This window comes from Artemia franciscana, chromosome 9 (genome assembly GCF_032884065.1).
Source record: "Artemia franciscana chromosome 9, ASM3288406v1, whole genome shotgun sequence".
In the NCBI taxonomy this organism is placed as follows: Eukaryota; Metazoa; Arthropoda; class Branchiopoda; order Anostraca; family Artemiidae; genus Artemia; species Artemia franciscana.
This window is the reverse complement of record NC_088871.1, coordinates 2734792-2752512: the sequence shown is the minus strand read 5'-3', so window position 1 is coordinate 2752512 and position 17721 is coordinate 2734792. Positions and strand designations below refer to the sequence as shown.

At 36.4% G+C, this 17721-nt stretch overlaps 1 protein-coding gene across 3 annotated transcripts in view; it reads right to left on the bottom strand.

Moving 5' to 3' along the window:
* Nucleotides 1-17721, bottom strand: part of LOC136030881 (heterogeneous nuclear ribonucleoprotein A1, A2/B1 homolog) — a 40962-nt gene that overhangs the window by 9780 nt on the left and 13461 nt on the right. For 2 of the 3 annotated variants that reach the window (XM_065709965.1, XM_065709966.1), the window contains exons 5-8: nt 12145-12389; nt 9352-9667; nt 1682-1744; nt 750-929 (exon numbers count right to left, since the gene is read on the bottom strand). In XM_065709965.1, the coding sequence (XP_065566037.1) occupies nt 1686-1744; nt 9352-9667; nt 12145-12389 (620 nt within the window). In that variant the 3' untranslated portion in view covers nt 750-929; nt 1682-1685. Of the gene's footprint in view, nt 1-749; nt 930-1681; nt 1745-9351; nt 9668-12144; nt 12390-17721 lie in introns of those variants that run through there. The other variant, XM_065709967.1, reaches the window with a different exon arrangement.

Below are 17721 nucleotides of genomic sequence, written 5' to 3'. Positions count from 1 at the left end.
TACTTGATTTTTTCAATGCAGCTCTGAATTATAGCCTCCCTAATTAATCCATTGAAAAACTATAGAAGAGACAAATATGCTATTGATCTCTATGTTGCTCCAAGTTTATGGCACCTTAATTGCCTAATTTAACAACTCGGAATCACGTCCAAATGATGAGGCTAGTTCAATAAAGCGGTAACAAAAAAAACCTGCCCTTGGCGTTCATGAAGCTCACATCTTCTGATTAGGAAGAAGAAAACAAACTTTAAATTTAGAATATAACCAATTTATAAAAAAAAAAATTGCGACAACAGTCCATTCTTGTATTTTATCCTCCTTGCCAACATCATACCTAGTTATCTTTCTGGATATATTTCCTGCTATAAGAAAGGCTGTGTCGTGACCTAAAAAACTATGTCCACCAAGCATATATGCTGGGGCGGGGGTATTCAAGCCAATGGAGTTGCTTTCGGTTTTAAGCCCTCTCCCTTCCATTCAGGGTTGGAGCTTCTATACAGTCATGTCGACAAGATCCTTTGCTTCTAACTTTGCTAATCTTTCAAGCCTGTTGTTTGGATGAAGAAACTAGGATTGATCATAAACGGTTGTCTTTTTCACGAGTTGAAGATTTCCCTTTCAAAGTGACTATTGTCCTTCCATAAACTTTCCTGATTTCCTGAATCGAGGGGAAACTCAACCCTCAATCAATACACTTCCACACTAATATCTGAAACTTAGAACACCTTTCTTTCAACATATGCAATTAATTTATTTTTCCTGACTATATATTTCTTTAAAAAAGAGCATTTTACAACAGTTGTTTTACCACAATATTTAAGTATAAAAATGGGGAGGGGAAAATGGCTAATGTCAGCACTTTTGGGTCACTTGATGACGTAAATCCTCTTTCTAAGCCTCCTGCCTGCCTGACTGTTGATAAACGACACCTAGATGAAAAAATTAAAAAGCATATCAGATATTCTGAAAACGATTCCCATAAAACACAATCCTTAGACTCGAAACTTATTCACCACAAAGAAAAAAGTTGTCTCATTAGTAAGTGATCGTAACAAATTTGATATTTTAACACCCAGAGAGAGAAAAATAGCAGGCAGGGTAGCCTGGAAACAACAAAAAAAAAGAAGTAAGGGTGTTTGACCTGTTCCTGTCTGCCAGCCTTTTGATAAACGATATCTAGACGCTTTTTCCTCAATATGTCAAACAAACCGAAAACTATTCCAACACAATAAAATATATGATTTCTAAATAAATTATTCACAACTACTAAAAATAAATAAAAATAAAGCTGATATGCGAAACCATGTTAAAAAAACACAGCTAAAAATCCTGCCACCTCCATTGCTAAGAATTAATTAAAAACTGCTTTAAAAAACTATTTTTCAGCTGAGTCCCCCTAATACTTAAAGAAATGATTAAAAACAACTACTCCGCCACCACGCTTGCCAAATGAAACGTCAAAACAGATACTGCGACCGCTGAAGTAAAGAAAAAAATTGAAAAATAATGTTGGATGATTTGGAATCTACACTTAGAAAAATTACGAAACAAGCATATCTAAATATATTCATCATAACAGTAAAAAAAAATGTTTCGTCAGAACAGGGAAGGAATCAACAATATATGGCGAAAAAATCAATATTTTGAGACAGAAAATAAATAAATAGTGTTAGCAACTTACCACTTTAGTATCTTCTGCCACCTGGGGGCTGAGAACTATACCCTCCAGCGCCACCACTTGGTGCTGCAAATAAAAGTAATAATTATTTTTTCCCCTTCTCAAAATGGTAACTCAAGCAAATTAGTACTTCTAATAGAGTTTAATCGATTCTCGAAGAATTAACTGCTTCCTTCATGATATTAAATAAATGAAAAACAAGTTTTTTCGACTGAAAGTAAGGAGCAGCATTAAAAACTAAAACGAACAGAAATTATAACGTATATGAGGGGGTTCGATCCTCACTCTTTACCCTAAAGTTCGATTTTTTTTTTTCGATTTCGATTTACGGCGTGAGGGTTGTAAGTTGTGCAAGTTGCTTACTGTTACATTGATACTGTGTTAACTTTGATCCTTTCGTTACTTTGTACTAGTTTTGATACTTTGATGAAAGTTTGATGTTCAAAAAACAAATCTTACCTTGAAATAAACAGTTTTTGAAAAAGTTGAAACTTACGCAATTAAAAACGAACAAAAATTAATTAAAAAAACTTTCCGGAAGTTTTTTTTCCCAATTCTTTCCAAAAGAATTCGGGGTTATATACTTCGAATGAATGGTGTCTTCACTACGAGAAGAGTATGGCTACTGCCCGTTTCCCAAACGGTATAAGCATCATTCTCTTACTTAAATAACTAATTATCTTACTTAGAATTATCATTCTCTTACTTAAGTGGCAACAAATTTCTGCAAAATCAGTTTATCTTCTTTTCAAAAAGTTCATGGTAACGAACTGTAGTAAGGAGCGACCCGGCTCAATAGTAAACGAAACTCTAAAAATCGGAATTTTGATGCTAAAAGATACATCAAAACATTTTCATGATTGATATAAGTTTCATCAAATTTAGTCTTTGTCGTCAGAAGTTACGAGCCTGAGAAAATTTACTTTATTTTGGAAAATAGGAGGAAACACCCCCTAAAAGCCATACAATCTTAACGAAAATCACACCATCACATTCAGCGCATCAGAGAACCCTACAGCAAAAATTTCAAGCTCCTATCTACAAAAATGTGGAATTTCGTATTTTTTGCAAGAAGACCGATCCCGGGTGCGTTTTTTTTTTTTTTTTTTTTTTTTTTTCAGGGGTCATCGTATCGACCAAGTGGTCCTAGAATGTCGCAAGAGGGCTCATTCTAACGGAAATGAAAAGTTCTAGTGCCCTTTTTAAGTGACCAAAAAATTGGAGGGCACCTAGGCCCCCTCCCACGCTCATTTTTTTCCAAATGTCAACCGATCAAAATTTTTAGATAGCCATTTTGTTCCGCATAGTCGAAAACCATAATAACTATGTCTTTGGGGATGACTTACTCCCCCACAGTCCCTGGGGGAGGGGCTGCAAGTTATAAACTTTGACCAGTGTTTACACACAGTAGGGGAGAGGTGGGTACAGTGGCGCACTTTCAGGTCAAAGCATCGTAACTTTGGCAAATATTAACATTTTTGGACGATTTTTAAACTGTTGTGCAAGCAGTTTATTATTCTACACTGATGATTTATTTCACACTTCTTCTTTGAACCAGTTTTTGATGGAGTCATGTTTTCTGACAGCCACTTTTTGCGCCATTGTTGCCGACTAGGCGGGAACTATGGCGCACCCCATCTGGAACAGTGGCGCACCCATCTGGAACAGTAGCGCAATCAAACTGCTAAGATGAATACTTCGTTTAATGAGTAAGGAAGTACAAAATAATGAACTGAAAATACCTAAAAGATGAATTCTTCGTATAATGAATAAGGAAATAAAAAATAATAAACTGAAAATAAAAGAAGAAGGCACACTAGTTAATATTGTAAGCAGTCAGGTCAATGGGGAAGACCAGTTGCTCCGCCTATCTTTCTGTTCCACCAGAAATATTCGGAGCAGGTACCTTCATTTCGACACTCGACGTGTTTCGACACCATTCTCTTAATATACATGAGCTCAATGTCAAAGCTGGACTCAGAGAGGACTTCGCCCACGGAGTAAATTTTGTTCTTTTTGATCTCCCCCTCGCAAACAAGAACATAATCTCCAACACGGACTTCATCGTCACACAAAAAATCGTTTTGGTCTTCTAGGCCACAGTGGAGGCTTTCATCATTATCACAGCTACTATTGCCTTTTGTGGCAGAGTCACCAAAGTCATCATCAGACGAAGAATCAGAAAACAGGGTCTTTACATGACTATTTCTCTTGAAATTGCGGTCAAATTCACCAAAGTATCCAACAGCACTGCCCTTTTTCTTAGGTTAGACATCCTGTTTTTTTGGCACTGGCTTTTGGACAACCGCTTTCTTTGTCTTGGGGTTAATCTTAGAAGTCTTGGCCTTTTTCTTTGCTTCCCTTCCCATGAATTCTTTCTCTAAAGCATCTTTCACTGGGGTATCCGTGGCAATGATAGTTTTCTTCCTCTTCCGAGCTCCTTCTGGCAGCTTCCTGGGGGGCGCTCTTGGGTAGGGCCTTACAGCTTCGGGTGTAACGGCGGTAGGGGAGGCAGCGCTTGGGGAGGCAGAGCTTGGACCCGCTTCGTTATGACTATTCAATTCTTGCTCGACTTCTTCGGCCTCTGGAGCTGCGCTGGGATTAGGGTCTGGTCTGTCGGTCACAGCTGATGCGAGAAAATCGTCGTCTGTGAAAAGTAGGCGGTTGAAGGGGAAAATCCCAGTAGCAGCAAAGCCACTGACTATGTTTTTCTGTGTGAAGGAGAGTTGGAAGGCCTTTCCAACAAGTTGAGCGATGATAGAGATGCCAATCGTCTGTCCGGGTTTGTTGACCATCCAGTCATTGCAGGCGATGTTGTAGTAGTTTTTGAATGATTTGTAGACTGTTCTGTCCAGTGGCTGTAGCTTTCCGCTGGTGTGGGATGGCAAAGTCAGAACCACTATCCCGTTATCTTTGCAGTACTGAATGGCCTGGATCGACACATGAGAAGAGTGGTTGTCTTCTATCAGCAATATGGGTCTCTCTTTTGTACAGCGGGCATGTTTCACAACGTGTTCGAGGACAAGCAGGAAGATGTCAGATGTCATCCATCCTTTGGCAGAACCGCTACCGCCACTGCCTGGTGGTGCACCATTCATCAACTGGGAGCCAAATCTTTTCCTTGGGAAGACGGAGTAAGGTGGCAAGAAATTACCTTGAGCATTGATGGTGCAGCAGACTGTGGTCAGTTCGCCTTGATCAGCAGAAGTCACTTGGCCCACCTGTTTGTGCCCCCTGGGTGCTATCACATTTGGTGGTCTCTGCACTGCTGTTGCCCCCGTCTCATCTAAGTTATAAATATCACTAGGCTGAAACTTAAACTTATTCATAACAGTCTCCAAGTTGTCATAGAACTCGTTTACAGTTGTTCTGTTGAATGCCGTGGCTCTGGCCAAGCTTGTTCCCTCCGCTTTGCGGATAAACAGGTCTGGGAAGCGTTTCATGTAACTGTAATACCAGTCTTTCCCCGTCATCTTTTTCTCATGCCATGTTGATGGCACCTTCAATTGGTTCATCTTTGCAATTTCGAAAGCGAATTGGCGGACGTTGAGCCGTGTCAAACCATGGTGCATTTTGCATGCCTTTATCAAATAATCGTGAAGTTGCTGTTCAAGTTCATCATTTAACACTTGACCGACTGGGTAATTCGGCTCAAATTTTAAAGTCAGCTTTTTATCGTCCGACGCGTTGCGAGCCTTATTTACATATCGACGGAGTGTTGTCTCTGGGATCTCGTATTTTTTGGCAGCAGCCCGTTGTGAAAGCTTCAATTCCAGTACCGCGTGCACGGCAAGCTTCATACGCTCTGCTCCATTAGGCATTCTGCGAAAGACCAATATTTAATGTTTGGGGGATGTAGCCTTTGTTACTGAACTTCTAGAACTTGTAGCCTAACCTGAACCGAGCTTAACCTAGAACCCCAGCCTAACCTGGGCGATCGAATTCCTAGATTAGTTCTACTTAGTGGTCTGAAGGGGGGGGACAGGATGTCCCACGTTAGACTGGGACGAGATCATAAGAAATTACCCAAAATCTTTGGGGGCAGAAGCCTTAAACAGGGTGGTATGGAGGAGAAGTGTTCGCCAGTGTGTCGGTCTCATGTGGCTTAAGGCTGCGACGAGTTTGTAGTAGTAGTAGTAGAAGTCAAAACTATCATATAGGCTACCTACCGCGTGAAGTTTATGAATTTAAAAAATTTCGGGGTGCGCCACTATACCCTCCACCAAAATGCGCCACTGTAGCCGAAATGCCCTCTTTTATCCATTTTGTGAACCAAAATTTGAAATAATGACCGAGAGACAAACAGATGGATGCACTATGTTTAAAAATGTTGGAGCTTCCAGATGAACTAATATTCGCCAGAATTCGACACTATTTGTAGCCTACAAACCTTAGCAAAGTCAAAAAATATTTTCCATTTGTCCAAGATTTTATTTTTCAAAGCACTTAATCACACACCTCAAAAACTGCAATCGCCCCAAAAAATTGAAAATGGCTGACGATCATAGACCATGTGACTGCCCTCCTAGTGCGTATTTTTTTTGAATTTAATCTAATTACAGGTGGCAGTGGGATCAAGTGCGCCACTGTAGCAGACTGCGCCACTGTACCCACCTCTCCCCTAATGGTTATTGGGAAGTGTACAGACGTTTTTAGGGGATTTTTTTTGGTTTGGGGGGTGGGGTTGAGGAGAGGGGACTGTGTGGGAGGATCTTTCCTTGAAGGAATATGTCATTGGGGAAGAGAAATTCAATGAAAAGGGCACAGTATTTTCTAGCATTGCTATAAAAAAACAACGGAAAAATAAACATAAAAAAGTTTTTTCAATTGAAAGTAAGAAGTAGCAATAAAACTTGAAAAAACCAGAGGTTATTAAGCATATGAGGGGTTCTAAAAATACTTTAGCATAAAGAGCGAGGTATTTAGGAGGAGATAAATACCTCGCTCTTTATGCTAAAGTATTTTTAGTAATTTCAACTATTTATTCTACGGCCTTTCTGATTCAGGGGTCATTCTTAAAGAATTGGGACAAAACTTAAGATTTAGTGTAAAGAGCGAGGTATTAACGAGGGGATAAACCCCCTCATATACATAATAAAAATATAAGAATATAAAAGTTTGTTACGTAAGTCAATTCTCAAGTTAAGTATATTTTTTACTAATAAAAACGTTCGTTAAAAATTAAAAGTTCTAGTTGCCTTTTTAAGTAACCGAAAAATTGGAGGGCAACTACGCCTCCTTCCCCACCCCTTATTTCTCAAAATTGTCTGATCATTACTAAGAGAAAGCCATTTAGCCAAAAAAAAGAATTAATATACAAATTTCATTTTAATAATTTATGTGCGGAGAGCCAAAATCAAACATGCATTAATTCAAAAACGTTCAGAAATTAAATATATAAAAAATAGTTTTTTTAACTGAAAGTAAGGAGCGACATTAAAACTTAAAACGAACAGAAATTACTCCGCATATGAAATGAGTTGTCCCCTCCGCAATCCCTCGCTCTTTACGCTAAAGTTTGACTCTTTGCCACAATTCTACTTTTTAAAACAATTAAAAACTTTAGCGTAAAGTTCAAGGGATTGCGGAGGGGACAACCCATTTCATATGCGGAGTAATTTCTGTTCGTTTTAAGTTTTAATGTTGCTCCTTACTTTCAGTTAAAAAAAACTAGTTTTTTATATATTTACTCATTATAAGAGTTGGGAGAACAGAATTCAAACACAAGTGGGAATTTGATTAAGGATTGGTATGTTTGATCGCGGTCGTTTTGTGGGAGTAGGGGTTATCTACTTATGATGTCTTCACTACCAACAAGAATATGGTTACTGCCCGTTTCTCTAATGGTAAAAGTACTGTGCATTTGGAGCGTTACTAAAAGAAATTATATTACTAACATTTTTTTTTGTTCTTATTACAACACTGAAAATAAATGATAGTTACAGTGAAACCAGACCGGTATTTACCAATAGACCCACTAGCCCCTGCGGCTTTCACTATTCCCAAAGTTTCGGGGATTTCCCCGAAAATCTTGCAAAAACAGAGCAGCAAAAACGCTTGGACCTAGGGGCGTCAAAGCTTTAAATCCCACCTAAGGGAAACAAAATCTTGAGCTGGTGAGCTTTCAGCAATCAATATTATTATGTATACAAATATTCAGTTTAATTTATTAGTTTTTACCAAAAATGTTAATTTATTTTGAAATGAAAAAAAAATTGAAATAGGGAATCTTGAAAAACTTAAACTTTGACAATCAAAAACGAATAGTAATCAATTTTTAAAAATACTTTCCGAAAAAGAAATTTTTAAAGAAAAGCAAAGGTCATATTAAACTTACGATCAGAAGAAATATAAAGCTACAATAACTCAAACTCAAAACAACCAGAAATTACAGTTAAAGAATAAATTAAACCCAAAACGAACAGAAAAAAATAAACAATCATAGCAAAAAAAACATATTACAGGTACAAATATAAATGACTAAATATATCTCAAAATGAGTAAAGCTTACGTTGAATATGCAAAGAAAGATCAAAACGAACAAAAATATTTTGCTATTGAGGCATAAATAAAACCTAAAACAAACAGAAATTAAATAAACAATCATAGCACACAAACAAACAATAGCTACTAATATAAGTGAGTAAATAAATCTTAAAACGAGTGAAACTTAAATTGAATATGCAAATCAAGCTTAAACGAACAAAATTTCTACAAAGAAGAGTTTGGGTTTAACCACCTTTCACAATGAAAGTCTAAGACCTACTGCATCATTAACGCTTTACTGAAAACGAATTATATTACAAATATTTTCTTTCGTACTTATTACAACATTGAAAATAAACATAAAAAATTACAGTAAAATTAAATTTTAACTTGATGAACTTTCAGCAATTAATATCATTATATTTCAAACATTTAGTTTAATTTTATTAGTTCTTTCAAGACTGATCAAGACAAATATAGCTTTAATACAAGCAAGAGTTTGGATACTGCCCCCTTAACTGTAAAAGTCTAAAGCCTACTATGTCATTGGTGGTTCACTGAATAGAATCATATTATAAATATTTTATTTTCCAGTTATAACAGCGTTGAAAAAGAAAATAAAATTAAAGTGAAATAAAATGTTGAACTGATGATCTTTCAATAATTAATAGCTTTATAATTCGATTCGATTTTATTTGTACTTTTCAAGACTGTTCCAAGAAACATAGTTCCAAGACACAATCAATTTTAATCTTGTAGTTTATCAGTTGTTTCACAAATTTTAGATCAACTTACTCCTCAGGTTTAAAAGAGGGAAATACAATAAAATAAATTTTTAGAGCAACAGGAAAACACAAAAATAGAAAAACTCCAACTTGTATTTCATACAACAGCAACCATTTACGCAAATGAGGCCGTACTGTTACAATGATCGACCAGCCCCAAGAAAAAAAAATCATGACAGCTCATCATTACTCAAGGATAGAGTGAGTCACAAGTGACGAGCAATATAGCACCCCAAAAAAATACAATAGTTTAGAATCTCCTTATGATAGAGCTCAAAGATGCTCCTTCCCCTTACCAATCAATTTTAGCTTTTCAGTTGTAAAGAATCAAAAGAAATCATAAATTTTTTTTTTTAAATTAATTTTTTTTTTAATTAAAGTAAAAAATTAAAAACAACTAACCAGAATATGGAGCTGGTCTTTGAGAGCCACCCTGGTAACCAGCTCCTCGCATTGGTCCTACACCTCCGTATTCTGGCTCTTGTCCATATCCAGTACCAAAGATTGGTTGTGATGGTTGACCACTCCATCCTTGAGGTGCTGCTGTTTGGGGTGGGCCACCGTAACCTGAGCCATAGCCTCCTCCGACTGCTCCACCTTGTGTGGTATAGCCACCCCCGCCGTAAGGTTGATTAGGGTAAGTGGTTGGGGGCGGGTTGGATCCCCACTGCTGAGGTTGACCACCCCATTGTTGTTGCGGAGCACCACCGTAGCCTCCCTATAAATTAAAAATTATAACTTGACTAAAAATATCCTCATATACAACTAAATCTACGAGCTAAGGTCCTCTTCTGTTTATTGCAATAAAGCTATACGTTAAAAATTTGTATATTCCTAAACATCTCATCAGATGTCTAATCTCTCAGATCTTAATATTTATTTTCCAAAATTAAAAAAAAGAGCCATTCAACTATTATATCGCTTATACTATTATTATTATATTATAATATACTTATATTTATATTATTATATCGCAAACCTTAAAAATGAGAGATTTTCTGCAATTTTTATAAGGAAAACATGAAATATTTGTCTATTTATCGATACTTTATATCATTGAAGACAACTGGAATCATTTAATAAAAGAAGACGTTGCAAATGTATTAAATACCAACGACATAAAAAATTTAAGCTTTTTTTAACCCCCTGAACCCACCTAGAAGGTTTTTTAGGCTCTTCTTAGATTAATTATTGATTAGCAATAAACGAAGTCATATTAAACAATATGATTAAAGTTCATAAATAATTTATTAAACAAAATTACTATAAATCATACACTACCTTCGAGTGTAGGAAAGCCCAAATGGGCCTGTAAAGACAATCAAAGTGATTTCTTACTTCACATCAACTTCATCTATACTACTTATAAAAAAAGAGAAAAAAGGACACTGAGAAAAAAAAACATGCTGTCGTCTCACAACTTCCAATCACTATAACAAACACTTTTTTTCAACGCTGGTCTGTCAAGAAATGTTTCTTCAGGCGTGCCTTGAATTGGGGTAGACTTACCGCACTTTGAATCCCCCCAGGAATCGAATTCCAAACGGTAGGACTCATATAATTTCAGATGATTAGACATCTAATTCCGTCATCGCCTTCGAAACTTCTGAAATGCTTACGAATTGATTGAAAAAGCTGTGAAACAAGTTATTACAATGAAGAAGTAGAACTAATAGGGTTTCAATGGTGGTCATAAATACAATCCTCATCAGTAGCTATGAAAAGACGTCTGTAGCTCAATCGAGAACGGTAAAAGTGAGCGTTTGAAGTGCGAGAAATTAAATGGCTAAAGTATTACAGAATATGAGAGAAAAAAGAAGAAGATGAAAGCATGAAATGTTATTTGTTAAAACATAAATTTAGTACCATAGATGCCTAAGTGTTGACAATAAATAAGACAGCAAAAAAAAAGATAGCATTCTTTAATCAGATGCCTTACTGTATATAGACATGAAGATTTTTTTAAATATATGTTTTACAATGATTAAAAAAAAACAACTCTCGTAATTTATAAAGAAAAAATTTTGGGGACGCTAGGGCTAAGTTCCATTCCTAGAAATTCGTTCACCTCTGGCACAGTATTTTCATTTCCCGGACTGCCGCTTTCCAAATCCTCAGTAGGTTCCTAACCGAATGTTCCAGTAGGCCAACTGGGACAAAATCAGATATCAGACATTCCAAATTCTAATTCTGTCTTACAACCTGACATTCAAAAAAGAGTTGCCACTGGACTGCACAGTCTCAAAAGTTCGGCTATTTAGCAAGTGAGAAGTTCTAATGTTCAAACGAAATTAGGAACATGAAACGTTATTTACTAAAACATAAAATTAGTGCCACAGAAGCATAAGTGTTGACAGTAAACAAGATAGCAAAAAAAGATAAAAAATTTGAATCAGATGCCTTACAGTATATAGACATCAAGATGTTTTTAAATGTCTGTTTTACAATGATTAAAAAAAAAAAAAACTCTCGTAATTTATAAAGAAAAAATTTTGGAGACCCTAGGGTTAAGTTCCATTCCATTCCTAGAAATTCGTTCACCTCTTGCACAGTATTTTCTGGTTCAGTATTTTCACTTCCCGGACTGCGGCTTCCCAAATCCTGATGCCTGATGCCAAACTGTATACAGACATCAAGATGTTTTTAAATATATATTTTACAGTGATAAAATCAGATTTCAGACATTCCAAATTCTAATTCTGTCTTACAAACTGACATTCAAGAAAGAGTTGCCAGTGGACTGCACAGTCTCAAAAGTTCTAATGTTCCAACGAAATTAGGTCATTTTTCTTTGGTATCTCCTTTCTTAGCGTCAGTAATACACAAATATGGTCACAGTCAGGCTAATGCCTTTCTAAGTGTAAAACCTGCACAGAATTGTTATCTGGAACGTTGACCAACACTTGGAGGTGTCACCAACACGACATTAATTCTCAGCTTTAGCAATATAGACAAAACAAAAACCCAATTTGCAAAAAAAAAATGTTAACCACGAACAGCTCAATAAGACATCCTTCAGATCACCTCAATATAATAGTACTACTACTACTACTACTAACAACTCACTGCAGCACCAAACCGCTTGACTTCAACACAACTATGCAAACTGCTTCCCCAATTCACTAAACGACTATCTATATAAATAATAGTTATGTTACTTTCATAATTAGAAAGATGAACTAGAAGAAATTTTACCTGTGGAGCAGGTGCTCCTCCACCATATCCACCACCCCAGCCGCCAGCAGGACCTTGGTTATAACCACCACCTCCAGCACTGCGTCGACTCCAACTAGGTTGCTCATTTGTCCTTGGACTATCCCAGCCACGACGACCACCTGTGGTGGAACGATCTTGCCCTTGTTTGTGATCAAGCATTTTTTGTTTGCTCAGGGCTTTCTTAACGACAAGATTACGACCTTTTAGGTAGTGATCACCTTCGACTGAAATAAAATAAAAATAAACGTGGGCAAAAGTAAATGAGACGGAGAGCTTCTTTGACTATTCCTGTAGTATCTGAAAGACAAGGTTGTTTTGTGGATACTGTAGGCTACTGATATTTGAATGCTCTTCTAGGGTGTGGGACAATTATGTAAGGCTAGGCCCCATTCAAGTACATGTTTGTTGCAAGCCCACCACTGAGAATTTTACAACATTCCATAATTCAACTCGAAGAATCAAAGATATCAAATATACTTAACAATCTTTTTGAGTCAACTACTAATGAACAATCAGCACAGTACCAAGCCTTTGAGGTCATCGCAGTTACGCACGCTCCTTCGTCGCAGTTACGCACGCTCCTCCGTTACCCCAATCTAATCAAAACTTGACTCTTTACCCTCTACCATGAATATTCAGCATCTTTTAAATCCTTCTATGTAGACTCTTCTCACCCAAATTGGGGACGACAATTTCCGGCAGACTATCATCCTTTATCCGAAATATGTGACTTAGCCATCAGAACATTACTTTTATTTTTGCCCTAGAGGGTAACGTTTAATATATACCCTTGTGAAAAATTCACAAGTGGCAGCTTCTTTCGTTGCAGCGTCAATAAATGCTGCTGTATACTTTTTGGATTCGACTTCTATTAAAAAGGCGTTGTTTTAAGGTAATTTGACAATTAGATTTGTTTAATTTCCAACTTTGCTGCAAATGTTTCATATCCAGGTTATGACATTATTCAGAATATCTGTGTATGCATTGTTTCTTTAAAACTGAATAGAAATTTCAACCACTTGCATCTGGTTTTCCCATAGGAAAGACATACGCAACTGGGATCAGAATCTCATTTCTATAGGAGCCCTTCCTTTACCTTATAATAGGGTATTCCAAGACAAATATTGAATGCAACTATTTTGTTGGGACTGTGAGTGAGACTCTAGCATGCGAAATTGGGTGTATGATTAATAGTGTATTTTAATATAAGGTTTTCTCCAGTTTCAATATTCTAGATGACTATTAGTAATAATCCATTGTTGAGAACACAGCTGGTGCTGATTGAGAAGGGTTATTGGATCTGGAAGGATAATTTTAGTAGGTAAGATTGTTTTTTCTTTTATTTTGGGCTCCTTGAAAGAAGCTCAAAAACTTGTTCAGGTTTAAATATTATATATTATATTTATATATGGATTCACAGACCTTAAGCATAGTTATATCTAATGAAGTTGTTTCATCTAGAAAGTAACAGACTGATTTGACCAGTCAAAGCTAAGTGAAATTGGTATTAGGTTAGAAATTGTTTGAGGTAGGGGTAAAAACTGCTTTTGGGGGCGTTTTTATCATCATTATCTATTTAAAAAAAAATAGAAAGAAGCTTAGCTTTGTACTATACGCGTGTTTACCAATTCACAAAAAAAAAAAAACAATAAAGCGAGATCCAGGGACTGCGTGGTTACGGGCTCAACACTGTAATCAACTATTTTTGGCTTGCAGTATTGATTATTGGAGACGAAGTAAAGAAAATTCTAGCATATAATTTTGGATGGAATGTTCTTCCAAATAAACATATAAATGAATGAATAGTCTCCTTCTTTTCTTCTGTTTAAGCAAACGAGGGTTTTTCAGTCGAGACTATTCAGCCTTTTGATTCACTCTGTGAGATAAACGGGACTACTTAATTGGTTGCTTCTTATTTGTCTTGAATCTACTCAGATTTCTTTAAGTGAATCTTTGATTTTAGGAGTTGAAATTTAAGAAGATAAACATTGAGTTCTCAGCTCTGTGTGCAGGTATAGTCAGATGGACTCTTAGCAGATAGTGAGATTTTGTGGTGTTTGAAACACTTCTTAACAATTTACATTACAGGATATACTATGCAGACGTAAGAATATTACATTCAAACAGGTAATATTCAATTGTTTTATTTTTTTTAATTATAATACTGGGAAGAGGGAAGAGGGAACTGATCCTCTTGAATTGGGGAACTGATATGAAAACGCCTGAAAATTTAGCCTATTTGAGCCAGACCAAATTCTATGATAAATTTTTAAAGGTTCTTATTGATGTAGGGTGCAAAAATTGGATTATTCTTGTTTAACAATACATCTGATTATCTCCAGTGGTGTATGTCACTAATGGGGATTGGTCTCCCACTTGACTGGTCAATATTTAAAGTATTTTTTTTTGCAATTTCATCCACCTGAAGGTTGCCAATTATATCTGAGTGGCTTGGAACATACTGAAGGAAGTTTTTATGCCTCTTGAAGCAAAATTATCAATAATGCTAGTGCAATGAAATGTGTCTATGTCCATCTTAAACTGAGAAGCTGAAGACAGCAGCTCAAGACTTGACAAAGAGTCAGATTAAACTATAATATTTTGTAAATTGGCAAGCAAAGCTGATTATTCAAACGGTACTCTAATGGCATGATTATAGCACTTAACTCTGCAGACATTACAGACACATTATTATACAATCTCTCACCATTGCAATACTAAGGGGGGGAGAAAAGTTCCACTTGCCACCTTCTCATTCATTTTGGACCCATCAACAAAAATTTGGAAATAGTTTTTACATGTAATTGTATTAAGTCTAGCAAATTTTTTATGGATAAAAGCAATGCGGGTAAGTTATTTAGTCCACTTTAAGGAAGTGTTTATTGTGGGGATTGACCAACTACATGGGAGGAGGAATGTAGGTGCAATAGACTTTAATGGCACTGGGAATTTCTTCTGGGTATTGGCATGTTAATTTGCAATGCCTCTATACATGGATGGATTTCTTAACCGGTTATGCAGGGTATGTGAGCTATTCGCTTCAATTTTTGTCAGATACACTATCAAAAGATATATTCGTCTTTCATTTATTGTTGATAATCCACTCTCAGTAAGCACAAACTTAGTACTTGTTAGTTTCTTAAGACCAAATATGAGACGGATTATATCATTTTGTGTTGTTTCAGCTTTTTGCATCAGGGTCTTTACACAAGCACCATAAACAAATGAACCCATAATCAATATGAGGTCTTATATGTGATTTATGAAATTGGAATAAAATTTTCTCATTACAGTCCCAGGGTGTGAATAGTAGTCTTTTTATTAGTCTTATTTTTCTATGGCGTTTTTTCATTGTATTTGTGATGTGAAGGTGGAAATCAAGTTTTTGGTCAAATATGAGACCTAGGTAATTAATTTGACTGTCCTCTGGAACAATTATTCCATTTAGAGTCAGTCTTGCATGAACTTATTTCGCTTACAGTGGAATTAGATGATTTTCGACTTGGTGGGTGCAATGGGTAAACTAGAATTTTGAGAAAACTTTTCACGTTGGAAAATTTACTTTTGCAACTTTGAATGTACAATCTCAAAGGTGTTGCCGGTTGCTCATAATACCAGATAATCAGCATATTGTAAATTGGTGTGTGGGATACTCATGTCCCAGAGAAATAGGGAGAAGAGGAGGCAGCTCAGGACTGCACCCTGTAGAAGACCTTTGGTTATGGTAGTTTTAGGTGAGGAGGCTGAACCTACACAAACAATGAAACTTACTTCACATTGTCCTATACTCCTTCAAAGTCTAAGAATGCAGCAACTAGGACATTTTTCTTAGATAGGGATTCATTTATTGCATTTGTTAACAATATAAAACCGTCTATTGAGAAGTGGTGTCTCCTGAAACCAGTTTGAGTATAAGGTATCATGTTATTCTTCTCAACGAACCAAAGGAGTCGATGGTAAATCATTTTCTCCATTACTTTTCCCAGTACAGGAGTAATCATTATAGGTCTGCAAGACTCAGGGTCATATTTGCATTAATTTTTCTTTAATATTGGTAGGAGTGATGAACATTTCCAAATATTGGGGAATGCGGATGTAACCCATGCATAATTATAGAAATTCAGGAGTTCCTGTTTATAAGAAGGGGTGAGATTCTTTATCTAGGTAGGGTGTATGTTATCGTAGCTACTAATAGCGTTAGCCCTAATATGTTGTATTGCATTATTCAGTTTATGAATTGAGAAGGTTCAGGTTATACACTCTGATCCTGGGCGAGGCTGGTATATCGGATTTGTCGAGATTGGGTGGTGATGCTGTTATTATTTGATGTCAGCTTGTTTGAGAAAGAGTTACAAATAACTTTACCTTTTCATTATCATTACCATAATGGGTATTACTATATAGAGATTTATACTGAACTGGGTTGGGCAATATTCTTTTCCCAGAGATGTGGCTTATGAGTTCATGCATAATTGGCTTACGTGTTTCTATGGAAGGACTATTTGCAAAATTATTCCAGTAATTATATTAAGCATTTATTATAGTCCTCTTGAGATTAGCCTCTGCTTGTAATTTACTTAACTTTTGATTCATTTCTGCTTGGGAGGGGTGGCCAGACTAACCTCTTATCATTGGATGTGAAGGTTAGTTGGATCAGTCTTGGCGATTCTCTCCGATAGGAATTAAGCTGGGGTGTTTTGAGGAAAGAATCTTATGGGGGTACTTCTTGCTTTGGATAGGTTGGGTGTTCTGTGAGTGAAACTATTGGGCGGTTTCATAAAGGGTTTAGTTTGGTGTGATTGGGCTGCGTTTTGCTTCCAGAGCACATGGGTAATGTATAGCTTTCTTTGTTGTTATTTGGAGTTTTAATGCTCGTTTTTTTTATATGCAGGGCATATTGTTATATTAGAAGAATCATGGGGGCCTTTGTAGTTTATACATGTAGGCTGAACGTTTTACAATTGGCCATTCCTTTGGGATGGGAACTTTTACATTTACTGCCAGTTTGTATGATTTCACTGCATTTGTTTGTTGTGTCTCCAAGTCATAGACATTTTTGGCACTCGATCGGTTTTGGCTTGTAGGGCTTTTGAGGTTTCATTTGTCCCAAGAGGAATATCTGGCCTGGGATATTTTTTTTTCCTCTGAGTGTTCTTAAGAAAGGCTTGCTTGACTTTCGGCCATTAGCATCTGGTTTGCCCAGTTGGGTGACATTTGCAACTGGGATTGGGTTACTGGTCATAGAGTCCTTCCTATAGCTCCTGAATGGGCATTTCTGAAGGGATGTTATACACAACTATTTTAGTCGAGTAGTGGTTTGGGGTCCATAGAGCAGACTTTATTGGGATGTTATGAAGGATTTGTAAGTTAAGTAGTATGTCTGCTGATTTAGAATCTTGAAGAGCTATTAGCAAAGATCCATCATGGTTAATGTTTAAAGAAAACATCGATTTTAAGAATTTGAAGACTGCAACCCATATTAGAGTTATCATATTGATCTCAAAAGTGGTATAAGGAGAAATTTTTAAGTATATTCCGAGGTTTTGTGAAGGAGGA